The sequence below is a fragment of the Meleagris gallopavo genome, chromosome 3, assembly GCF_000146605.3.
Source record: "Meleagris gallopavo isolate NT-WF06-2002-E0010 breed Aviagen turkey brand Nicholas breeding stock chromosome 3, Turkey_5.1, whole genome shotgun sequence".
Lineage (NCBI taxonomy): Eukaryota > Metazoa > Chordata > Aves > Galliformes > Phasianidae > Meleagris > Meleagris gallopavo.
In genome coordinates, this window is record NC_015013.2 from 7,092,423 (window position 1) to 7,118,616 (window position 26,194).

At 42.6% G+C, this 26,194-nt stretch overlaps 1 protein-coding gene across 21 annotated transcripts in view; it reads right to left on the reverse strand.

Moving 5' to 3' along the window:
- LOC104910094 overlaps positions 1-26,194 on the reverse strand; it is a 94,873-nt gene that overhangs the window by 40,100 nt on the left and 28,579 nt on the right. For 13 of the 21 annotated variants that reach the window (XR_004159120.1, XR_004159126.1, XR_004159119.1 and 10 more), the window contains one exon: positions 18,317-18,585. The exons of 3 other annotated variants lie outside the window; for them this stretch is intronic. Coding sequence is in view for 5 of the 18 variants with exons in the window: in XM_031552729.1 (XP_031408589.1) it covers positions 18,317-18,331 (15 nt within the window). In the remaining 13 variants the exon portion in view is untranslated. Of the gene's footprint in view, positions 1-17; positions 1,502-4,797; positions 4,883-10,548; positions 17,324-18,316; positions 18,586-20,721; positions 26,148-26,194 lie in introns of those variants that run through there. 5 more of the 21 variants (XR_004159127.1, XM_031552730.1, XR_004159124.1 and 2 more) reach the window with 5 other exon arrangements.

Below are 26,194 nucleotides of genomic sequence, written 5' to 3' on the forward strand. Positions count from 1 at the left end.
AAAAAGAAAAAAGAAAAAAGAAAAAAGAAGAGAAGAAAAAAAAAGAGAGAGAAAGAGGGAGGTTTAACTGGAGTATTATCAGAGATTTGGAAGTATTAAGAGCCTGTTCAGCTGTGTCCTTGCTAACAGGTGTCCCCAGCAGCTAAATGCAATTAATACGGAGAGGATTTCTGGGAACAAGGGGATGGTTAGGTCAGCCAAAAATCCCACATTAAAACCAGGAGCTTGTTTATGGCTATTAGGACAGGACAATTCTGATAAAACGACAGACATTCAGGTAGCCCTGGGCTCACTGAAAGGCTTTGTAAGGAAATTATCAAGCTTTTCACACTGTAGTGCCACAGACACGTCTGCAAACTGCTGGCAAGGAGCCAGCAAAGCCAAAAATGCTCTGTGCTGCTGTATTACATGCTAAGAACCACTTTTCTCCTGCCTTATCCTCGCTTTCTGTCGCCTTCCTGAGCGTTCTGGTCTTTACCCTCTCTCATTTTCTTTGATCTGGTTCTCAAGAGAAGAACATCTGATCCCAGTAATCTCAAAAGAGCCACAACAGTGGGAGGCCCATTAAATCTCATTTTCAGCTTGTCCTGAGAAATTGAGAGGAGGGAGAGGATGAACAAGAGAATGCCAAGAAGGGCTGTTGCTGTAAATAAGAGAAAACAGAGGGCACATCAAAAAGGGAAGAGGTTGTGGAAGGATCAATGGTCCCAAGCTAGAGATTAGTAAAGACACACCCCAGCTGGCTTTCTGCAAGAAGCAAATGTCTGTGGTGAAGGAAGCATGAAATAAAATACTGGTAAAAGCCTGTGCTAATACAGCATCAAGATTCTAAGTGTGAATGCAGAGAGGCCTTTGAGGGCCATCGTTACACATCCTGTGTGTTAACTCTGAAGTCGGACTATAGCAGGAATCCAAAACTTAAACCCTTTTAATTCTGTTCTGCTCTAGAGGCTCAGTTACACCTCCAAACCCCAAGTCTCAGTGCCCTCTGTTCTGGACTCCCTGCAGACAAAAAGCATTTCTGTTTTGTATTTAACTGTGAGTACATGCAAGGGTGTCCTTTCAGCAAGCTGATTTTATCTTTCAGAGTTTTCGGGGGTCTAACGTTGTCAGGCTAACCAGTAGCAAGCAGCATGGGAGACAAAGTATAGGATTCCTAAGGGCAGAGGGAAGCTGGAAGTAAATTAATCCCTATATAATGCGGTATTTAATACGCCTATTTACTAGACGTCAGGAAGCCAAGACATTGCCATGAATTCAGTAAACTCCATTCTTAAAGTGATGATTCAGAAAAAGGGTTTTGCAGTTGAAAAGAGACCACACAGGTTACTTCTGATCTTCAAAGCGAGCCTGGAGCTCCAATGACCCTCACGCCTGTGGACAAGCGGTCCTTGGAGGCAACCTGACTCCGTGCAGTCTTGACATGAGTAGGACTGGGATGGCACCAGCACTTCCTGTCCTCCAGAGGCTTTGGAGGCAGCTGATAGGACCTCAGCAGCTCCTAGTAATTAAAGAAACAGGTGGAACAATATAACACCATAGCTCTGGAACTCAGCACGCTGATTTTTCTGCTGCCCTCACGCTCAAACGTTTTCCTTTTATTTCTCCCCTCTCCCTCCCACTCTATGTCCATCATGAAAAATTAATTTCCCTTTAGTGGAGTTCACAGGCAGGAGGGGAAGTTAAAAATAAGCTGCTTAAATGCCTTTGTTTGTACAAGGGAAAAAAATCCAATAATTTCAGGCCTTGGTGTATCTAAAATTATGTAATCGTGTTCACTGGCGAGGAGGAAACATTTTAGCTGGCAAATAGGGGTGCAAAGCAGTCGTACCACAGCAAGCTTGAAATAGCAAGTGGCAGGCACTCAAATAAAATAACCATAACAAAATCTAGAAGATTAGAAGGGAAAAGGACACAAACCAGCTATGACTTGACCTTGGTTTCAGTTTACTACAGTTGAAACAACTGAGATACTCATAGCCCTAAGCCTCATCATTTAGTCGAGAGCTGCCTGCGATGAAAGCGGTCAGAGGGAAACATTTTTACACACATTTGTCTGCTCTAATTTTCCTCCAGCTGCTGCCTTTCCAAATTTGATCTCCAGACAAACAGCAGTAAGACAGGTGATTTAATCGATGAAGCTAAATTGAAATAACTGGCAGCCAGCACGCTGAAACGATGTGAAGCTACCTAGGGTAAGGAGCCTACTCCATTCCAGAGAAGGGGAAAGGGAGATGAGCATTGGCTCAGGAGCAATCCCTATCACCTCCTGACTCCATCACCTTGGCCACCTCCCACATTTGGGGCTGCTGGAAAGGATTGCATTGCCCAGACACAATATGGGCCACGGTACCACCATCTACATCCATGTCAGAAGGAGCTGCTGAAGAGCCAGCTGGTCCCACAGTCCTTTCCCTCCCCCCCTCCACCTGGTCTGCTTCAGGTCCTCCTCACCAGGGCTCATCTGATCCTACAGCAGCCCTGTAAAGAGCCCAGGGCACAGAGAACTGACCCTACTAGAAGAGGGAAAGAGGAAAGGGACCAGCATTGTCCCCTAAACAAGGGACACAGCAGGAGAAGTGCAAAGTGATGAGGCCAAGATCAGGCATCCTTCGCCATCAGATGAAGACATCTTTGTCTTTGCACCAGATATGTCTTCAACTCACTGTGCAGCCCCATCACCAATGCTGAGGCTCAGACAGAACCACCAATTTTCATGAACCTCCTGCTTCCTTTCCCACTCATTCTGCCCCACGGAGCAGTACTTCTCAAGGCATTTGGTGCCACCAAAACTATGCTTGCTGGCAAGCCAACAATTCCCCAGGAGAGGCACTCAGCCCCAGCACGTTTCTGTTTTGCTGAAAGGTACAAGTTGTGCTGTTTATCCTGCACTTGTGTAGGAGCATGTTTGCATTCTTAAGAGCAGTGGTGCAAGTCACTTTTTCCCTGGGTATTATCATAAAAAGCTAGGTCTCATGCAATTGCTTTCCTGTGCTTCACAAGATTGCCACTTTGGGTTTTGTGCTGGGGCAGCAGGGGTGAGATTAGCTTCCCAAAGAGAATTAAATCCATAAAAGAGGCAGAGGAGGGCTTGCTGGTGCTATTCAGGGGCAATGGGAAGATACACTCTTCCACAGACAGAGCCTCTGAGCACAGCCTTCCCAACCTTTATTAGTATTCTTTCACAGCCAAGGAATTTAATTGATCAAAGCAACCAAATTCCTGGTACAAGTGCTTGAAGTTGCAAGTCTGTTCAGACCTGGTATTCACAGCCAGAAACCCCATGAAGTCCCCCTATCAGATTTTGCTCTTCAATTCTACAGGGGAGCATGTCCCAGCACCATAGTAAAGCAGCAGCAACAGAAAACTCCGAGAAGGAGGGAGAGGAAGAAGCCAATTAGACAAGCTCATAAGGGTTTCATATCAAGTGAGCCCGATTGCCTTAGAAAGTTCGGACAATTAGTATTATCTCAGCCACACAATGCAGGAAGCCAGGAATAGTGATGGAGTGCTGCTGCTTCCTCCGCACTATCCAATCCCAGCAGCACCTCTGGGCCAGTGGTATCATTTTGTCACTACCATTTTAGCACATGATGGTGCAAGTCCCTGCTAGGGTGCAAGAGAACAGAAATGCCAAAGACAGAGAGGGCAGCTGCTCCAGCTCCTCAACCCTTCTGAAGATGCTGCCACAAGCAACAAGCACAAAAATGGAAAGAAGAACAAAACAAATGAAAAGGGATCAATTTCCAGCCAGGACCCCAAAGACACAGGCTTATAGGGCTGCACTGCTAGGTAGGCAGGCAGCAGGGTCACAGTGAGCATTTGATGGGAAGAGCTGGAGTCTGGACGCAGCCAACATCTGGCTCCTGTTCCTGGTGACCCCATAGCCCTGCCGAGACATCCCGACTGAGCAGCTTTCAATGCCCCTTGGCACCTATAAAAACTACCCAAATTACAGCTCCCTGTAAAACCCCAAACAAGTCACTAAAACAGCCCAAAATCAATAGCAGAGATTTGGCATGATCCTAGATGCAATTTGCAGGGATAGATTTTTAAATTTATCAACACTTGAATATGGATTTCTAAGAGAGAAACTGGAAGTTAGGAGAGTATAACCTGTTGTCATAAATATCTGAGCAAAATACAGACAGTCACAAGAGTCATTCAGTCTGTTGGCTGTAAAGATGTCTTTTGTGCCTCCAAAACCTCCTGTCCCCACCCATTCCTTGCTTCAGAGGCTTTTCCAGCCTGACTTTACATTGAGTTGGTAGCATGCAGGAGGAAACTGCCTGTGTTTTATGTTCTTCCTAATTTGCAAGAAAAACAAATGTAAATCCTCACATTTGTGGTACTGCAAACAAAAATGTTAGATTTGAGGCTCTGATATGTACAACGGCAGAATCAAAAAGTATAGTCAAGGTGATTGGATACCACATAACTGATTTTATTTTTTTTCTAAGGTCTGCTTGGGGAAAAAAAAAAAAAGGCTTGAATATGAAATATCATTTCCCCTTGATTCACTTAGAATTGCTTTGCATTAAAAAGGAAAAAGCTCCATTGTACAAAGAGAGCAGCAAGCAGTGCGAGTGGAGCAGGTATGTTAGAGCAGTGTACTGAACATCTCTGTTTATTAAAATTTTGATACAAGGTGAAACACAATTTAGTTGATGTCAGCAACCTTCCTAATTAGGCTTTTTTTTTTTTTCTTTTAATGAAAGGGCAGCTTTGTGCCTCCTCTAATCAGCTTGACAAAGGACATATAAAAATGCAAACAGACATAAATATTACCATAATTACCAATGAGAAACACCACAGACAGCTGCAGGAAGTAGCTACAGACCTGCTTGCAGACGTAATGGCTGAACCTCGTGGGTTGCTTGTTCTAGTATGGAAAAGAAGGGCATTTTGTAAACCATGAGTCACTGATAAAAATCAAACCCAACCTCAAATTTGCAGCTTTTTCCCCAGACTCAGAAATATTCAGAAAGTACCCCTGACTAAGCACAATCTATTTTCCTGCTCGCTAGTTCTGCAAACACTAACGTGTCCCAGTTTATGAGCTTTCTGCTCTGCCCACACCGGGCCTTTCTTCAGTGAAGCTACCCTTCACTCCCAGGCCCAGAGCACAGATTGCCAGCTCTACAAAGAGCTTCAGAGGCAGCAGCAGCAGCAACATCAAAGGTAGGTGCGAGGGAAGGTATCACTACCAGCATCAGAGTTACTATGCAAATTAAATGATTCAGTGTAAGGGTATGTTAATGCCTGCATTAAGCCTCTGAACATGCCCAGTGTGAACCATTTCCAGAACCCTAAGCAGATTCATTCTCAGCTGGAGGCTTGTATAATTAATAAAGGCACTGTGCCTACTCTCCTGACCCAAGTGGCGAGGTACCAAACCATTTATAGCTTTATAGGTTAACACCAACATCCAAAAACGTATTGGCAGCTTGTGCAGATCCTGGCACATTAATGTGATGTGTTCCCAGCATGAAGCACTACTTAATAAGCGGGTCACTGCATTTTGCATTAGCTTCAGTTTCTGAGTGGGCTCAACGTATAGCCCCATGTAGAGTTTATCATGGCAACCACATCTCAAAGGGACAAAAGGCACAGATAACTGAAGCAGAGTCCATTTGAAAAAGAGAAAGTAACCCTGTTCACACTGGAGCTAGAGGCATTTTTAAAAGGGCCCTGCCATTGTTCAGACATCCTATAGCATCCTTCAGTTTAACACATTTGAAGCAGTTTACATGTTAGAGGGAAGGGTGATTGCTCCTCTATGTAACAGAACTTGCATGGATTCAACTCACTCCTGCAGTCTCCATTTCAGTCCACCCACCACCAACAGTCCTTATTTCACCCATGTGGAAGAGCAGCCCATCTCACTCTCAATTCCAGCTCAAACTCATGTATCTTGTGCGACACTACTTCACTGGAAGTGATTTGTAAGAGATCATTCCAGCACTTGCTGCTGTGGGACCTTCTTCCAAGTGGCAGTTACCACTTAGCCAAGCCTTCATCTTGTATGGGTCTCGATAGCTCAGTGCAAAGGAAGTCCAGTTTTTGGTGAAGATAGTCTAACAAGAAGCAGGCTGACTGTACTGTGTGGTGTGTTAGGAAGCTGAAAGATGTACTCAGCTAATTCTGTGCAGAAACCAGGAGGAGATGTGTACAATGTTTGCATATGTGCAGTTGCACACCGGAAAATATGAATGGTAACTACCTGCACAGACCAGTGAGCTCAAGTTTCCTGGCCCAGATCAAGTCATAAAGTAAAGGAATGATCTATCGCATATGTAGTGCATTAGAGCTCTTCATTAACAGAGAGACTAATCAATTTATGGAACTCATGAATCAGTAAAGCTATTACTTACAATGATTATTGGCAAATTAACATATCACAGTGTGCTGACCCCGATCCATCTCCAGCAATGCTTCCCCGTACACAGCTGGTAAAGGGCCCTGCTCTATTTGCTGCATTTCCACTCAGCTCAGCTGGGCTGGTTCCACTCTAACATCAGGGATAACAGTCACCCTCCAAGGTTTATGCTTTGGTAATCAATCATACAGACCTTACAGAAGACAATAAAGCAATAAACCTGAGAAGCGTACAGACAGTGTTGGCCTCAGGCTCTGGGTATGAGTTTGAAATTGACTGAGAGGTTATCTGAGAGCAGACCCACTGCCTGGTTAACCCATGGGAAAAAAAGGGTCCCGTGCCAAGTTCTGCTGCTGATCCAGCCGGCCATTCGACGTCTGCTCCTACCCTGAAGGTAACAAATCCATTACCTTCATTTGGGCGCAGCCTTCGCACCACAAGGACCACTGACCACAAGGACAGTGAGGAAGAAAACCCATTTGCACGCTAAAAGGCTGGGGCCAGGCTGCCCACACTACAATAGCACAGCAGTCCTGCGGCCTGAATCAGCTGGATTGGGATGCACACAAACACCTCCATGCAAGAAAAAAGGGAAAAAAGAGCGGTATTATTCAAGCTACAGTCAGCCACAGAGCTCAGTAGGCCACATATATAAAATGACTCTTTATTAGCAATCCTGTGGCTTTAAACCAGAGGAGACATGGGCTTTGAAATCCTACAGACAGACAATCGTTTCCTATTTAATTCTACCAGGCTTTTTCACAGAGGCTTTTTACGGTCTAAACTGACATTCTTCTCTCTATTCATTACCGCATTCCTGGCCTAAAAACTGTATGACAAGGGAAAGGAAGTGGAAAATTAGGTTACAGTGCAAACAAACATACTGAAAACACTGCACATTTAAAAATAAATTAAGTTTAACCATACTTTGCAAAGGTTAACTTATAGGTTTTATTATTAGAAAATATCAAAACATTGTTCATTTATTGCAGGGCTCTCCTGCCTGCTGCTTTATTTCTGGGTCATGTAAGTGTCATGAAGGGTCAGCTCCACATTACTTACAAGCCACGCTTGCTTAACAAAGTAATCCACAATCTTTCCAACATCTATCTGCTACTAAGCGCTCTCGAATAGGACATCAACAACATCCAAGGGTACAAGGAGGCTTCTACCTACCAGCTGAATCATTGTCCCTCTGAACATATGCATCAAGGGCTTGGAAACTCCAGCTGCTTTAAATCAGCATTTTGCCACTGAAATCAGAGGTGGCATGCTGCTCTAGACCAGTGAAAAGCCCATCCCTGACTTTGGTCAAGCTGCTGTTTACTAAGTGAGGGTTTAATCAAAGGTTATCATTGCCTTTGCTCATTCATTATAGCTTGTTTTCGTCCTCAAAACAACAGCCCCACCAACACAAAGAGAGGCCAAAATTGCAGGACGTTAGTGTAGGGCTCTGCACACATCTCCAACCTCCAAAGCTCAGCATTTTGGCCATGGGCTGTGCATACACAGACACAGACCCATGCCATCTCCACAGTGCCATGCAGTCCAAGCTCCTCTCCCCCTGCTTGTGCCCAGGGTTTCACAGGAAGGGAAGACAAGTATCAGAGACCCCTGCAAGTTCCATCCAGGTCCCAATTTGGGAAGACTGGGAAAAAACAAAGACCACAAGTCACTATACCATGTATTCAAAGGTCCATTTGGAAACCTTTCTCCAGCCTATGTGCTAAATTTGGATGTGTGTACTTGAGGCTATGCATGCCAGGGAACAGGGCCTTACTGAGATGGGGAAAAAAAAACAACCACATTAAACTAGTAGTCTGGTTTGAAGTAAAGCCTCAAATAAGATGGCATAAGTGTTTAAGAGCTAGTAAGGGTCTTAATGGATTTCATCCTCATGTGCAAGTGAATTGTCAGTCCCCTTTCTTGGTACCATCACTCTACAGCTCCTTCTTATTGAAAGCTGCTTGGTCTTTTGATTAGTGCTACAAACATGCACACTTTAATCATCACCATCCTAAATGGACTCTACAGAATAATCTGCAGAAGCCCAGCTGCAGTATTTACGTTTCTGTAATGAAAATCCCCAAGGGAAAATAGAGGTGGGGGTGTGGAAGGGACCCTTTCTGTCTTCTGAGCACTCAGTCTAATTACATTCCTAATAGTGAATTTATGGTATCTTATCTCGTGTAGGCTGAATACACTATCTGGGTCAGCAGATTTGATATGACACTAAAAAGAAAGAGTGAAATCATGGTTAAGCAAAGCTAGAGAACTGGATGGCCAAGTTTTTGTTCTGTTGAGCACCAACATTTCATCACCTTGAGGGCATTATTAAACTTGCCAACCCTTTTGCTCCTCTTATTAGTCAGACATTTCCTGGAGAACAGGAAAGGAGGAGGGGAAAAGGCACTAAAACATACTCATTCTCTAGAGACTTGAAGACATTTGTCCATTTTATGACTCTTACTTGTTCTTTCTCCCTCTGTTCTTCCCATTGTACTTCTCCACCATTTGGACCACGTTGACATCATTCCTTTGTTATCTTCTTAAATTAGCTGTAATGAAGTCCTTTGAGCTACATATGCATGCCTTATTTTTTCAGTTTTTGCTTCTCTGAACAGTCTCCGTCCACCTTCCCTCACATCCGTGCCTCCCTTCCCCCCAGCCCACAACATGCTTTCTAATCTGCTTTTCATTTGTTCCCTTTCACCTTTGGTTACCCAGTGGCCAATTCTCAATGTACTTTACAAAATAAATTGCATTATAACTGACTCTCATTGAGAAGTGACATGCACCCATGTGGAGAAAGCTGAGCATTTAGAGCAGGAACCATCTAAAATTTCAATGCCCCAAAATACAAGGACAAAGGGGAGGGAGAGGGAACAAGAGGAGATAGTATGAAAAGCGCCTAGAAGGGCATTTATAATTTCTGGCACGTGCAAACAAGTCTAAGGGATGTTTGTAGCCATAAAACCACTGGACTGAGGATCATGCAGCTGTACTACAGCAGCCTGTCTGACTACCTGACCATACTTGACTAGATTGGAAGCAGTTTTTATGTAGCAACCTTCACAATCATGGTATTTCATAGCACTTTACAGGATAATGAGTTAACATAAGACAGCTATTATGTACTTAACAATAGCAGACAGGCAACCTTGCACATATAGAATCAACTGTGCTGCAAAGCCAAGGGGTGGGGCAAACAGGTTATTCTCTTTTTGTTTCTAAAGTGCCACAGATCTTTAGCTTATTCCTTGTAAGCTGATATAAAAGCTGGGCTGTGTCTTCACAGTTTAAAAAAAAACAAAACTGAGCTTGCTTTTTTTACTTCAGTTTGCTTAAAAAAGAATATGAGGGCTCTGTATTCCAACAACTGCCTCCTTCTGCCTATTGACAGGATGGGAATATTTTCATAATCCACTATGATGTTAAATAAAATGGTTTTCATCATTCCAGGGCTATCTGAGAATCTGCCTTAAACATGTAAAGTGGAATGGCTCAAGCAGAAAATGAACAAGATACTGTGTCCAAATGGCTTGTCCCAAGTGGCAGCAGCAGTTTCCTATACAGCTAGCACTTGTCCCACTCTGTTAACTCCCTTGCTGGATATTTATGTATTTTTCTTTTATACATGCATGTACATCATTTGTATTTTTGCAATTAGAGCCTGAAAATACATTAAAAGAATAGGTATAATGTCACACTGTGTGGCATACTCTACAAGCTAGTAACATTGGACCCACCCTCCTACACTGCATGCTCACTGAAAGAGCAAAACACACTGGTTGGTGATGGGTTGGTGAGAAGCCCCTTTTTAGCTTCTCTTCTTTCTCTGGGAAGCACCTGAAAATCTGTTTTTGACGATGGGCCGACGTTCTTATCCTGGAACATCTCCACTGACAGAAATGATTCGGATTACCACCAACTACACTTTCCTGGCCAATGTCCTGTCTAGTAAAAGCTATACAAGGCTCAGCCAGCTGAAGCCATTGTTTTGAATTTAATTCACAATCAAACACGAAAAGGAGCCCACACCTTCCAGCAGGGTCATTGTCCCAGAACCTGATTTTTCTTCTGAAGTTCTTCAATGTGTATTTTCTTGTTTAAACGGAAGCCAAGATTAGCAGTAATAGTGTGCTACTTTTGAGTTTCCTTTTTTTTTCTTTTTTTTTCCCCTCGAATGCAGACTATATTCAGAACTTTTCTTATCACTCCTTTCCACAGTGGCTTTCTAATTCTCCTCGGTGTTTCCCAGCGGTGCAATAAATACCCAGCAAGACCTCAGCAACATTTGTAACAGTGATTATTAGGAGGAGACCACAACTGCTAACAGTAGATATTCTTTAATTTAGGAACAATAGTACAAGAAAGGCAACATGGCTCAGCAACATGGAGTTTGAGAGACTTACTGCCTGTGCCTGTCCCCCTTCCTCCTGCACTTTGTCTAGCTCATCCTTTTGGACGTTAAGCATAGAACAGCAGGAGTTTTCTCCCATCTCCATACACGAACAAACACGACTACAGAAAACCCTGCTGCAGAACATCAGGATCCTTTTATGTGTATGCTGTATGTTATTGAGCTTTACAGATGGCGCAACAGTTTCTCAGCCACGCTGATAGCCCACTTTTAAATGATGCATAATTCTTCCTATCTACCTTGGATTTCCTGTAAGACAGGCAATTCTCCAGCCTATATGGTTACAGCGAAACTTTCAAAACAAATACAAAGCAGAAAGATGTTGTGACAAGTTACCTGCAAGCCTGACAGATAATAGCTCTCAGAGGTCAAACTACTCCATTTATCCAAAAGAAGTGTTAACTCTTACATCTGATAAGAATATCAATGTCACTATTCAATATGTGACACACATTCTCTTTGCAGAATTACAAAGACAATCCATTTATCCATTAGTGCAAGGTGTCACATCAATTACTTGGATAGATGCATCAGGAAACTCAATTGCTCTCATAGATTTTTTCCCAAAGTTGAAGTTGTGTTTGCTCTAGCCCCAAAGGAAGGAAAAGCATACATTCTGCTATATAAAACCTCCAGTACTTCTTAAAGAAGAAATCTCAGCCAGCTCCCAAAACTCCTTGAGGGCAAAATCCCTCCTCAGTGTCCCATCAGGATATCTATTCCCCTGCAACTACAGGGCAAATGCTTGCCTTCAGCTCAGAGACCTGTGGTGCAACTGGAAATGAAGGCTAGAGTATCAAGTATTAGTAATACTTAGCCCTTCCCTATCCCCTGCATGCATGCATCAGGCATTATCATCACTATTTCAGACACAGCTGCTACAGCAGTGGAAGCATTCATGCATTAGGAGAGCAGACTTGGGTATCCTTCTGAGCAGATTTTTAATAGGGCATAGTAATATAAAGATATAAGAGGCAGAAGAGTGAAAGCAAAGTACACAGTAACATGACAGTTCCACCTCCTCCCCTCCATTGCCCAAATTTACATGCAGTAGAGCATCTCATGCATTACTTTCCATGGGCATTTGGGTGGGCAGTATTGACTTCAAAGTGGTGCCATGTTCCTAAGGGAGCTGAAGTGCTTGGTGACCATATTTCACCTCTGCAGATGTGAATTTCTTTCCCTCATCCCAGGCAAAGATTGCTATTCAGGGGACAAAGCAGTACCTACACTGTTTCTGGAAGTGTTCTCACTTCTCATATGATACCAGTCCATGCGAGAGATGAACAGGACAAAAAAAATGGCATTCAGGGCCACTGGATCTGCATCACATTTTTCTAATCTCATTAGCCCAGTTTTATGGTTTGGGAGTCATACTGAAACCCCCAAGGGCAGAGGCCTTTGACCAAACCTGCAGTTCTTTATGTCTCTTATGTAGTATCCAGGATCCATTTTCAAGCATTATTTATTAGCTTCTAGAAGCACAGCTGACAGTGTACCACAAGCAAGGCTAACACCAGCTTTCCCAGAACTGGCAGATGTCAGAAATCCTCAAAATCTGGTGAGAAAGTTGCATCTCAGGAGATTTCATCAAAGCAGGCAGTTCAACATACCTCACTCAACTTCTGCAAGCACAGTTTAGCTTTCAGGTCCTGACCTTATCTGGAAAAAGATACCGCAAAGGCAAATACAAGATGTAGGGTTTGAGAAGCAGCCAAACTTTTTCAGGCTATGGAAATTCCTCATTCACTCCAAGTTTAGCACAGGAGCCCAGGCCTGTGTTTTGCTTTATTTAAAGCAATTCATTAAATAAGTTCACTGAATAGTGCGGGACTGTGTTCTACAGAAATGCTTCCCAAAGGAAAAAAGCAAGCTGGACTCATTGATCTTTTCCATCCTACATTCTCATAGGAGAACCACTATTTAGAGAGTCTACCCATAGTTCAAAATATAAGTTGTGACTCCTGAGCTCAATTCAGTCTATCGTTTTAGCCCCAGCTGCTAACCAAAACATACCTAATAGTAAAGCAGCTCCACTGCTAACATTTTACTGCTTGTAGGGAAGGTGTGCACACACGTTAGTCAAACTGCTGTACTGTAAGTTAGACACTTGCACTAATGTTAGGCAGATTTCTTCTACTTTTGATTTCTTCTATTTCTTCTATTTTTGAAGACTAGCAAAGTGATCTGAAAGATGTGGTTTCAGCTCATCTGTGATGTCGACCTGTGTTTGATGAACAGCTCCATCCCACCCTTTCCTTTTTTTTTTTTTTTTTGGTGAGGGTTAATAGGGATGGAAACCACATTTGAGAAAGATAAGTGATACTGTGCCTCTCTCACCCTGCAGTCCTGCGATTCAAGCTCTATTCTGCTTCACAGCCTAAACCCACATTCCCAAAAGCAAGCCCAGACCTCTGTGACAGCCTGGCCTCTCTTTCTTGGTCTCCTGTTGATGACTATCTCATCATCTGAATACTCAGCATAGCAGCAGAGTGATGTGGGGAGGCATTTTGACTCAGGCACATTCAGTTGTTCCATCCAATGTGAAATGGAGGAGGGGATGGTCACCTTAGATGACCCCGATCCCAGTACATCCAGTAAGACATCAAGTGTTCGAGGATCCAAATTTGGCATGAAATGCCCAAAATAATCAGCTGAGCAGGGAGAAACCAAAAAGAATTTTACAGAGCCCTGTTACTTATGTCTCATCTCCTTGTCAGACATTTTCTCAGCTCTAAACTTAATTTTACCACCTATTTATTAACTATTGACTACATAAGCAAGTGCTGGCAAACTAGGCACTAAATAAACTGAGCAGCAGTACCAAGTCATTTGATAAAGTAGAAATAACACATCAAAGGCTAGCGTCTTATGGCAATACAAATTCTATCTAAAGGCCTCTCCACGCATATGTTCCTTCATCTGTTAAGGTTATTAAAAAGGCAAGCACAGCTGTATTCTTTAATAAAATAATTAGCTCTGTCAGTCTGTTTTGAGTGATATTTCTCTTTTTAGATTCAATTTTAGCTCCATCCCACTCAAAGCAGCATATGGCTGAAAACTATTTCACGAAATAAAGTTACAGAGGTATTTCAAAACTGATTATTAACATTGCAATGATTCGAACCTGTGAGGCGTAGTCCTGGAAGGCCATTGTAACTCAAAGGCATCAAAGTGTCCGTCACAGCCTTGTAAAGAAAGCTCTCAGCTACAACCCTATGTCCCATTGCAACAGTGTCCCCAGAAAGGCTGCTTGAAAGCATCTCATGCTTCGCATAGATAGCAGGCAGCCTCCAGCCAGCACAAGTGGCTGTTTGTGAACTTCTCTACAGCACGGTTAGTTTAAGTAATAACAATATTTATATTCTAAAGAATACAGTTTAAATACACCTCCCACACAATGAGATTTCCTATTTTTAGAGGGGAGATGTCTGCACATCAGGAAAAGGAAAAAAAAAAGCAGCAAAGAACAGCACAAGGAGTTTGAAATCAGAGTTCCATTTTCTATGATTTCACTGGGGAAAGGAAAAGGAATATTTGATTTTACTTCTTATAGCCACCACCAGCCCTGAAAACCTTTTTCATTGAAGTCAGCAGAAGTGGCAGCATCCCAAGTGAACTCAGTGAAGCTGCCATGAGCACTCAGTTCTGTGGGGTATGGACTACATGTCCCAGGCACTGCATATCAAAGGTTAGTCTGTCTATAAGGCGCACATAACTCTTTGCCTGACAGAAAGGAACCAAACTTTATCCCTTCATGCTAAGGAGCTCCTGATGAGCAGTGCTGGGTCTGGAGAAGCACTGCTCAGAGGCATCTTCCCACTGTGGATAATCACATCATGCTAACCCCAAAATGCCCTACAATTCAAAATGCTATTGCTCACTGCTAGCAGTACCTCCTGCTTTGAGGCTCTTTCCCAGCCTTGTGAGACTTGGTTTCGTGCTTGAAGAAAGAGAGAGAGTACTGTGGAAATCCTACTAAACCCACTTTCTAAATCTGGGACACATCATTAATTGCTTCACGTTAATAATGCCTGAAAGTCAAAGACAACTGAGCAGGCTACTGAAGTTGGAAGTTGAGTTTGTATTTTTTAATCATAACAGCAGAACAGAGGGGCATTAGGATGCAATCGCAATTTGCTGTTCTTTTCTGCTGTTTCCCTTGATGGAATTTCTTCCTGCCGTGTCAGATGTTCCCTCTCTCCTTGTGGGGATGTACAGACATCACTTCATGTCTGCAAGAGAAGCTCTGCACCCAGGGCCTTAAATAAAAAGAAACTTCTCACCTTGAGCAGAGCAAGCAATCGGTGTGGTTGGAGCACTTTTCACAACTGGCAATTTTTGCACTGTGACAATTTTACTGTGAGTCCAGAAGTAATATCTTCCTATAGACAATATACTGGGAAAATATGGTGATTATAGAAATTGCTGAAACAGAAAAGGTGTCGGGTAATGACATCAACACGAAGGCACAAATTCCCTGCAGATGGAGCCTAACTAAAGAAAGGAAAAAAGACTTTGCAATGGCTGGGAAAGGGACTAAGCAAGCAAAAACAATGACACACACAGAGTTAATGTGCTCTTACAAAACTAGAACTGGAGTTTCAAGATTTATTAGGACACAGTTCATATGAATGCATTTGTCTAAGTTCACCTCAAAATTGCTCTATACTGTACACAGTCTGCCAAGAATTAATAAAAAGAATATATGTACATTTCTCTGTATTTACTCCCTTCTGCCAATATTTCACATAAACAGACCGGAGGAAGAGGGGAAAAAAACACACACACACAGATACACAAATAAAATGGTTGAACACTGTGCAATCCTTTAAGGTTTTTGGCTCCAAGCTTTTTTGTATCTGCCAAAAAAAAAGAAAAAAGAAAAATGTTTTCACTCAAGCAATCAAACAGCACTCACATCCTATTTAAACTCCAGTGACAGACTGCCAGTAATACTCAGTGCTAACACCAAAGGAGAGAAGATATACATAGGCATTAAAACAGAAAAATCCTGGATAGAGTTTTTTTTGTCTCATTCACTCATTTCTCACAGGATCCTATGCAGTGACAGAGGTTACCTTGCTCCTTCATACGCTAGCTATACTACACTTTTACAGCTTCCTGTATGCATGAAAATGTGAACCAATGCTCAACCACTTCCCTGCTGTACGAAGCACATATACACTGAAAACAATCATTCTTACTCTTTATGCTCTTTCCATGCTGACAGCTTTCCTTGCACAACAGGTCACCAAAGCAGCTCCTTGGTTTGTCAGCAGACACTGCATGTAACATAACCAACAGACCTTACCTGTCACGTAAGGAAAAATACTGAAAAGATCATAGAGTGATAGAATCGCCAAGGTTAGAAAAGACTACTTAGATCATTTAGTCCAACCATCAACCCATCACCACCATGCAATGATTGCATTGATTTTCCCAGGAGTTTGGGACTGCAGCACACTGGATCTCCTCAGTATTTGTTGTGGTTATTCTTTCCATATCTCACAAACAAAACCTCAGGACTGAACAATGCTTCTAAGGATTCAGCCCTCCTGAGTTCAGTTTATTTTTGCAATAGAAAGACAATCCTGGTACACAACTTCATCAGACAAAAACATATTTTCCTTTTGAAGGTTTCTGCAGAGAACACGTTGCGAGAAGTATGTTGAGGTAGGCAGAAAACGTTGCTTTTGTGATGTGAGACTTCAGAACAGAAAAAAACAGAATGTTTTTTTTTTTTGAAGTTGTACTCTTTTTGCTTTTTTTTCCTCCTTTTTTCCTCTCAAAGCTGCTGCAGTTCAGAGCTATCAGCTTTATTTCATTCATGGGTCCTGGCCCAGATCCAGAGGACAGGGCTCTCTCTGATAATGCTGGATACTTTTTAGGAGACGTTTAAAAGCTCCATCAGGAACACAGTGGTCTGAAAACTTGCCAAAAATCTGACTGACTTTATAAGCTCTATTAGTGGTCAGCCTCACTAGCAGAATTTGTGCTCACTGCCAAACTGCTCTGGCTGCAGTTTGACATGCTGCGCAGGCTGCAGCTGATGCAGGCTAAGAGGTCCCCCCCAGCCTGTCACCACCTTCCTGCCAAAATTCACTGCTCCCTTCTATCCGACAGTGCAGTTTCCTTCGTCCTCTCAACCAGCTGTGCTCATTCAGGCCAGGTTAAAAAAGGTCACACTGAGAAATGCTCCAGCTCCCCGAGGCCTGAAGCACAGCCGGCAGGGTTTGGGGCAGAGCTTTTGGGCAGCGAGGAGCCCAGCATCAGCCTCCATTTGGGAAGAGTATTCCTGAAAGGTGATGGGTGCTCCTCCTGCAGGCTTCCAGCAGTTCCACGGACAGAGCAAGATTCTGCCTTCTGCAAGAGGCCTGTGCTCTGCTGTCATTGGTGCAACACTCAAAACACCCAACCAAAAGGTGTCAGGCACAAGGACAAAACCTCTTGTTATCTCCAGGCCATTTCGGTCACCAGGAAACTTGCATATGTTTCTATTAATAGCAGTAATGGATTATCTAGAAGGAATGGAAGAAAGCTAATGCTAAACTCAATGCATGGTTAGTCTGCAGACAAAACATATTTCCTACCTTTTTGTTGCTATTCTAGCATAAAGACGGGGTACTTAACGAATAAACTTTAACTGGCAGGGCGTTTGGGTGAAATTTCCCTCTCTCTCCCTCTCCAAATGTGCTGAGCTCGTCCTTCAGTTCCAGTCTCTATGCTTCTTAAGAAATAAACCTGGTATACTTTGAAGGCAGGAGAGGAGGGCTGTATACTGTGTCAGCAGCATAGCCCCAGGTCTGTATCTAGGTTATAGGCCCAGTGCAACCCCCCAGCCTGTATCGAGGCTATAGCACATTTCAGAGTGCCTGAGGCTGTCCAAAGGCCCCAAGGATATGCCTCTACTATTCAGTGATTCCATCCATTCCCACTCCCTGAACAGATACCCTTACAAATCTGGCTCTTGGATTTTACTGTGACACTCTACTTTAATTAAAATGAACAAACCAGACAGATGATTCATAAGGAAACCTCCTCAGCAACAACAAATGTTTGTTTGCTTGGATTGTGTATTTATCTTAACTATTAAGACCTTAAACGAAACAAAACAAGAAAACTAAAGGGAGGAAATGCAGGGAGCCTTCCGAAGCACCTTCATAAAATCACCTCTCCCCATATCCTACTACCAGACTATATGGGCTGGCTATACTTAAACTGGTGCCTGGACTCCTCTTTCTTTTTCTATAGTTTATGGAATATTTCACCAGGACACTTCCTACTGCCTTCCTCACCACTAAAAATCTGAAACGGAATAAACTCTGGCAACCTTGATACCTATAGCTACTGACATAATCCTAGGAGAGTGAACTGGACCCATGAGAGAGGACATGTGCTCTGGAATATAATGAGATCCCTGCTGTCATTAGCAAAGGCAAAAGATGTGCAACAAATGGAGGCATATGCAGCATGGAAAAGTTCTTATTGTACAAGACCCCATGTTACCTCACCTTATGGCGATCCATGATCTGTTTCCATAGGACTTCACCTCACAGTAGTGAAAAAAGAAGATGCTACTATATCCAGTTTCTCCCAAGGTTACAGCACACCACCAAGAAAGTCCCTCTCTTCTACTTCCACGATCAGCAGACTTCCCTGACAAGCTTCCCTCGTATGGGAGGAATTTGTCTTTGAGAGGACCACATCTACGAGTGAGGCCAGAGATCAGCCACCACTAACCCTTCCACCTCTTCAGCACCACAGCAAGAATGATGTCTTCCTGGCAAACAGAAGAAAAGAGGGAGATATGATTCAAGGCTGAAACTGTGGCAGTACCGAGCTTTGCAGGTACTAGAAATCCCCTAAATTGGTGGTTCTAGCAGTAGGTGTGCTACCAGAAATCCCACAGATTTGTGGTTCTAGCAGTAGGGATGGTGCCCAGTGTTGGTCTGGCATGTATAAGCACATTGGCTGCAGCACAGACATACCCAGACACCAAATCTCTATGAGTTACGCACTGCTATTCTCATCTCAGCATGATTCAATTGGATGCTAAAACTTTAAATGTCACAATTAACTCGCAGCTCAGCAAAAAAAATGCAAGAAAGAGTGAGAAGGGGTGGGTTAAGTCTGCATGATTAGCATGAGTTATAGATCATTTTGGCAACACCAGTGAATAAGATGCGCACCCACCACTTTTTCCTTGCCTTCAAGAAGCTGAACCTCAAGGCATGCCATCTGAGCCCATCAATAAAGGATCTAGGTTTCAAAGGGAAGCCAAACCAGAGAAGCCAAGCAGAGCTCATGGGCATATTCCAAGCCCACAGTGGGAGAGCTCAAAGGGTCTGAAAACATTTGCTCAATACAGCTTACCGTAAGAGAAACATATGATTTTCCAAAAAGCCACCATTGTGGAGGCTTAAAGAACTTTTCCACAAAGCCTATGCTACCAAAGGATGAATTTCTGGTCCCCTCCCAAGTCAGATACTTGTTACAGCCCTCCTTTCCCTAAGCAGGCATCTAACTGGAGCTTTCTCAGTGCAGTTGCCCAGCCCAGTCTTCCTTGACCAAGCTTAGCTTCTTACACCAGAATAGAAGGTACAAGATTATCTGAAATGTTGGATGGAAGCTGAGTTTGCTAAGCTGACAGTGTGCCAAGCTTGAATGGTTTTGCTGAAGAGCATGCAATGCAAATCCTGTTGCATTCTGTTGAGTGTGGGTGAGAAAGCAGAGTGGAATCTCTATCAAATACAATAGAAATAGAGATTTTGTGGTAGTGAACAAAGAATTTATTGCTGCGGGCAACACCACAAAGATTCACACCAGCTAAAGGATGTAGGGCACAGTAAAGTGCACATTTTGAAGAATGTGGACAGAAAAAAATATTTTAAGCTAACTGCAGGATGTGCCACACAGAGGAGAATGTGTGGACAGGAAAAACCCCTCATTCTTATTTCAATTCTAAGGTTGCTGTGACCAAAGTACAATTTTATTTAATACCATAGTCATGTGCAAAGGGATTGAGAGCTTGGAAACTTAGAAATAGCACAACACTGGCAATCTTGCTTTTTGAAAGAGTCTTGCCATAACTATGGGGCAACTATCAGTAAATTGGGTATGGTATCACTAGGCACGTCAAGCATGTAAGAAAATGGAATGGGAAACAAATGCACAACAGGGGGATTGAGGATACAGGTCAAAGGAGACCTTAACCAGGGCTGTGGTCTTCATGCTTGTGTCTATTCCCTCCTTCATTGCTTCTGGGAGATATCCAGTAATATGGTGAGCTAGGTCTCAACCAGCAGCATCAATTCCAGATCCCTGAGTGAAGCAATTCACTCTGTAATTGCAGGAGCAACAGTATGGATGAGAGTGGAAGGAAAAGTGGCAGCATGCAACAGCCCTGCTGAGCATGACTGTAACCGCTTAGAAACAGCACAAATGAGCAAGGCAAGAAAGCACAGAGATGCATCAAGAGGCAGCTCGGCGTCTCAAAAGACATGCAGCTAAACAATGGGAAAGACAAGAATATATCCCAAGGCCTGCCAGGCAGACTAAACTGTGCTACGTGTCTTATTTGTGGTTCCAGCAGAAGTCAACAGGTGTCTGAAGTCATCCTAACTATCTGTTTGAGAAAGTTTACAGTTTTTTCCCTAAACACTGCAGAAGAATCTCAAGAGGTGGCTTCTTTGCTTGGTTTTCTATCCAAAGAGCATTCCATGTTTTTCCTTGGGATTATCCTCACAGTGATTCCCTGTATGCCTTACACTTCGCTGCTTTTTTGTGACTCAAAAGCATAAACACATCCATTCATCCAAGCTGGAGATTCCTGGACCTCTTCTGACCTACTTCAAGACTAGCATCCCATGTACTCTGCAGTGTCACCAGATTTCTTCAGGCTAAATTTACTACCTACCTTTCTCTTCAGTGAGCATTCTGCTGCCCATCACTTTCAAGTGGATTTCACTACACTGGATTATTTGAAATAATGGGCAGTCCTATTCCTCTTTTTGAAAGATTTAAGCTAAACCCTCTTATACACGACCATGATGTAGTTGCTGCTTGATAGCCCAAACAACCTGTAAGTCCAGAAAGATACCTGCAAATGAAAAAATAAATCCTCTTTTAGAAACTATATTCAAATCATCCACTCAAAAACAAAATCTCCCAAAGCCTTACCTTGTCACTGAAGCATAATGTTCAATATTGCCCATTGCTTTTTTATATTCTGGGAAGGAAGAAAGTGGACCAAGAACATGTCAGATTTGTTTTCTGCACAAATTCATGTAAGCATTGCTAATATCTATTACAAATGTGTAAGTTATGTTTGGATACAGGCTCCAGTGACTCACAGCTTTCAGCCATATACAGATCAACAAAGACTGTCAAAATAGTTCTTTTCAGTTTCCCACAGCACCAGTGTCAATTCCCTTTTCCAAGGAGGCATAAGCCATCAATGTGCCACTGCAAAGTGACTGGTTTGTTTTCTGCTATGCAGAGCATCAACATGAGAGTGCCCTTGAACAGGTGCAGACTGAAGTCTCTTGTAAAGAAGTCACCAGCCCCCCTCCCAACATCTCTGAAGTAAATGCACACAATAAGAAGCTGCTACACATTGGTAGGGGGTGGGGGAAGCCATCAACATGAATAAATGTGCTCCTAAGTCCTATAAAGGCATTGGCTAGGTTCATCAGCAGTGGATGGATTTGGAGTTAGGATCATCAGTATAGGAGGATTTAAAGGCCCCCTTATTTTGAATGTCCTTCCCCTTTTTATAGTGCCCTTTTTTTTCCAGGAGTAAATTAAAATTGTTGCTGCAGTATTGCTGACCTCTTTCACACAGGGCATCAAATCTCCAAAGAGCCTCTTAAAGCCCCGTCCTTTCCCAGTGCTGTATCCTATTAGTGCACTGACCCTTTGTGCATCCAGCAGAGCCGCCAACCAAATATGCCTTTGGAATCTGAAAGCTGCGGCACAAAGGCAGCCCTTGGGTTTGAATAGGGCAGAGCAGAGGGTTTATTCCTTCTTGGAAGGGGCTCTTCTCCGTGGCGTGGGGGTTACAGCAGAGCAGAGAAGAGAATTTGGGTCCTTCAGCAGATAAAATTCTCCAATTAAAAAAAAGGAAACAAATTGGAGTCTACACAAAGGGGTTTCCAGAACAGTTCTCACCAGGTGACCTTGGTTGAGTAAATGGCCTCAGATATAGCTGGCTGTCCAAGCCTCGGTCACAGCACAGGAAACACTTTGGGATAAAAGTACGTGTTTGAATCTGAATCAGAAAATCAGCAGTCCAGTTATGTACCACAGAAGGCCGTTCCCTTCAGCATATAATAAAAGGAGCACTTAAAAAAACAAAGCGTCTTCGAGGTATTTGAGTTAGAAAAGCTTTCTTGAAACATTTCTTAAACTTAAAAGATGACAGTAGAGTGTCTAACAAGCAAGTTTTTAAATAAGCCTTTGTGAGATGGCTCATGTCTTCAAAGGTTTTCAAAAAAGTCCTGGAAGACTTCTACATGCAGAGGGCAAACGTGTCCGAGATTACTTGGAACAACGTGAAAATACTGTGACTGATGTTGATGTTCTTCAGAGAAAAAAATAACTATGATGGTATATCCTAGAGTGATGAATTCTCTTATATCTTGTCAGAGGTCAAGGGCTGCAAACTGACTTATGTCCAGTATCACAGCAGAAAAATGATAGAGGGAAGGAGCCACATGGCACACTTCCATCTGGAATGCTTGCTTTTCCTTCTCTTCACCCTCCAATGCATTTTTCATAATTTCTTTCCCAGTAAGAAATTTGAGGGAAAGAGGTAGAAAACAGCTGAACTTTTGAAGAACTTTCATGGTCACACACACAGAAAGAAATCACGTGAACACAGTTTTGTTTAGAATTTCACTCAGACGTTGTATCTACAATTCCCTCTGCACTTGCGCTTCCCCTTCAATCACCATTAGCTGCACTTTGTTCACAGGTCATTTAAGACCACTAATTTCTCTTATCCTTCAATTCTGGTATTTAAGTTAAGAAAAAATATGAAAAGGTTGGACGCCTACACCTATTACAGTACTTTACATTATCTGCCTTTCATATGGTCATTACTGCCTTCCTTCAACAGGTAAGCTAGGAAGCCCTGACAAGTCTTCAAACAAGTCTTCAAACAGGAGGCTTGCAATGCTGTTTGTCACTCTACTACTGAGGATAAAACAGAAGTCTGCTTCCCCTCATTTCTCTTCCTCATCCTTCATTATGTATTTAACCTACCTGGGTGACAGTCTTCCCACAGAAAAAAGATATTTGGGTGTTTGGTCACTTCCCTTGACGTAGCCCAGAGGAATTCTGGCTCACCCAATTCACTACATCATCTTGGCTACCAGGGAAGACTGGGATAAATCCTGTGGAGCTAATAAAAAACAGCACTCAGAAGAGCACTTCAGGTACAGATGTTTTGAATTTTCTCTAAAAGGTTTAAAAAATCCTTTAATATCTAATCAACTTTGCTAGCAGTGTCTCATCTTCCAAATAAAAATTAAACATGAATGCTTTGTGGATATTTGCATTTATTTTCTACTCCCACAGCTAGTGAGAAAACAAAAAAGATTTATACTGTGACTGTTACATGGTTTAAACATATTATTGGGTGATGAACTCCTGTATGAGGAGTCAGGAAATATATGAATAAAGATATTGAGGATAATTAATAAAGGGAAAATGACTTTCACTCCTTTCAAATGTTTCTATTATCTATCATCAAAGAGTGTAAACTTCAGAAGAGAGAGGGACAGCAAGGTGTACAAAAAAAATAATATCTGCACAAATGAGCACACAAAAATCTTTTCATATTGCCTACTTGTTTCTCCCAGTAGCAGACTATTTCCCTTTATCAGAAAGGACCAGCTTTCTCACAGCTCTGCACTTATGTAAACCTCTTACAAAGAAGGGCTCTGCTCTGTAAACTGTGCTGGTGTCTTTAGTCCTCAAAGAGAAGAGGGTTGGACAGTAACAGGAAGCAACAGATTTTCAGTCTCCCTTTTTTGATTTCTACTGCCTATGTTAGTCAGCTGTGCCCATTCAGCATGTAACAGTCATATCATTAATAAAACAGTCTGCTAACATCCTTTGAGGCAGGAAAATAAACCCAAAGCATTGATTTCAAGCTCCGGCTGGAACAGGCTCCTGACATCAACCGCACAATATGCAAGATGAAAGCCAAGGCCCTCAGCAACATCTCCACACCCATCTCTCTAGCAGAAGGCTCCCACCTGCCTTATGTTTGTTAATATAGATCCACGGCACACTGTGCATCTAGACTGCCCGGGCTTTACAGCTCTAGTTCAATTAAATAAGTAGTATTTCTATAGCTGGCTTTGCTTACAGGTCACCAAAGCTGGCCCACACCTCCCCTGCTGAAGTCATGACTTCAGCAAACACAAGATGACAGCCATGCCAAGGGACTTGAAATGAATCCAACTTGGAGAAGTTAAGAAAATATAGTTAGCAAAATAAAATGTTTTGCCCAGGGCAAAGTGGAATAAAGCTCTTACGAGCAATTTTTTTTTCTCCCACCTGTCTTCTTACTAGGCACTTTTAATAACGAGAGCAAGCCCACCTCAGATTCACCTGCTCCTGCACTATGAATCTAGCAAATCTCTTACTTGATTTCACCTTGTCTGCAGTCCACTATCTCCTTTGCTCCTAAAAAACAGGTGTACACATTTTTGTTATCACAAGATAAATAATGCGCTTGCCTTACACTCTGATTGTACACAGAAAACAGAAAGCCTCTGCCAACATACACATGCAACTGACATGCACAGGGTTCCTGCCTGATTATTTTCATTAACTTAGAACCGTAGAACTGAGTTTGCATCATTTTCAGTGCAGACAATTCATTAAGGCCAGCCACAGAGAAATAGCACTGACCTCACAGTACAGCAAGGGAGCTCTGTTGCCCCTGTGTCACAAGGACAAGTCATCTGCACCAGCTACACTAGGGTTGAAAAAATAATAAGCAAAAGAAAGTCCTGTATGCCTTGATTAAGAACAAAGCCTATGTTTCAGAGCAGCTTTTCCAGTCTATGGCAAAACAGAAGAAGGAAAGAGGCTCAGGCAGAAGCCACAGTAAGACTGCCAGAAGTGAAGCTCCGTGATCAATGCACATGAAAAGGATGAGACAGTTTTCATCACCTTATTGCAGGGCTGACTGCTGCAATCAGAAATAGGCCATTCAGCCCATCACTCCACAAGAGGCTTCATCTTTGACCCTCTACTTGGTAATTATCCACTCATACAGCTCACAGAAATGCAACATATCAGGAGCTCCAGCTGCACTCAGTCACAATCTTGGTGTACACATCTTGTGACTCCTTCTGAGCACAAGCAGGCAGAAGCCAGAAATAGCTCCCTCATCTTATTTACACAACAATCATGAACACTGTAATAAACAAATAAGCTCTGATGAAGCAGCTTTATAAAATTACTTCAGATTTAAATATTTTATCATCCATCAAGAAGGATGAGCAGAAGTGCTAGCATTATTTTTAAAACAACAACAACAAAAAAAATCATAATTGTGAATATTTAAGATAATCAGAAGCATGGAGAAAGAATTACTTTCCAGCATTTATTTCCTTCACTTCTTACTAAAAAGTCCTTATCAAACATATTTAATTCTTCCCTTTGTTGGCACAATCTATATATAAGACTCATTGACCATAATGAAACTTAGGCAAGCATTTTATCCACTGATTTCAGCATTCCCCCAAACCAGAGCGCAGAACCAAAAGCAGATTTACAGCACAAAGAGGCTAAATTGCAACAGAAGTGTGATTTCCAGTGAAGGAGTTTACTCCTAGTGGATCTGCTCTCTGCAGTCAAATCATTGAGCTAAGCCCACACGGAAGATAGAAAACCTTCACACTTCCCAGTACAGCATGTTGGAAAGCTTCCATTCATTTGTTTTGCTTCATGTAATTTACTGAGTTCCCATTCCAAGTAAACTGTGCTTCAAGACCAAGATTTTGGAAACAGGAGGGAAAATCTGAGCCACCCATCCATTCTTATAGATATCACACATCCAGATGACTGAACCTCACAGCAAAGGTGGCCGGCATCAGTAAGATCCCTTGTGATGCTGATCTGATTGCTACCAACGTTGGTGAGAGCAAGTTGCTGTGAAGAAAGACTCATCCCTGTGATGAGATAAACCACGTTCTGCACAGACCTAGCAGAATAACCACACTAGCTTGGAAAGTGCATCAACATCTGAGCATTACCTAGGCAGGGTGCTCAAGTCATATGACCTCAGAAAATAGCAGAGGAACCTGCGTAAGGACTCTCATTTTAAATATTGTGGCACTATGAATGTCCTGGTAAGTCAGGATTTATTA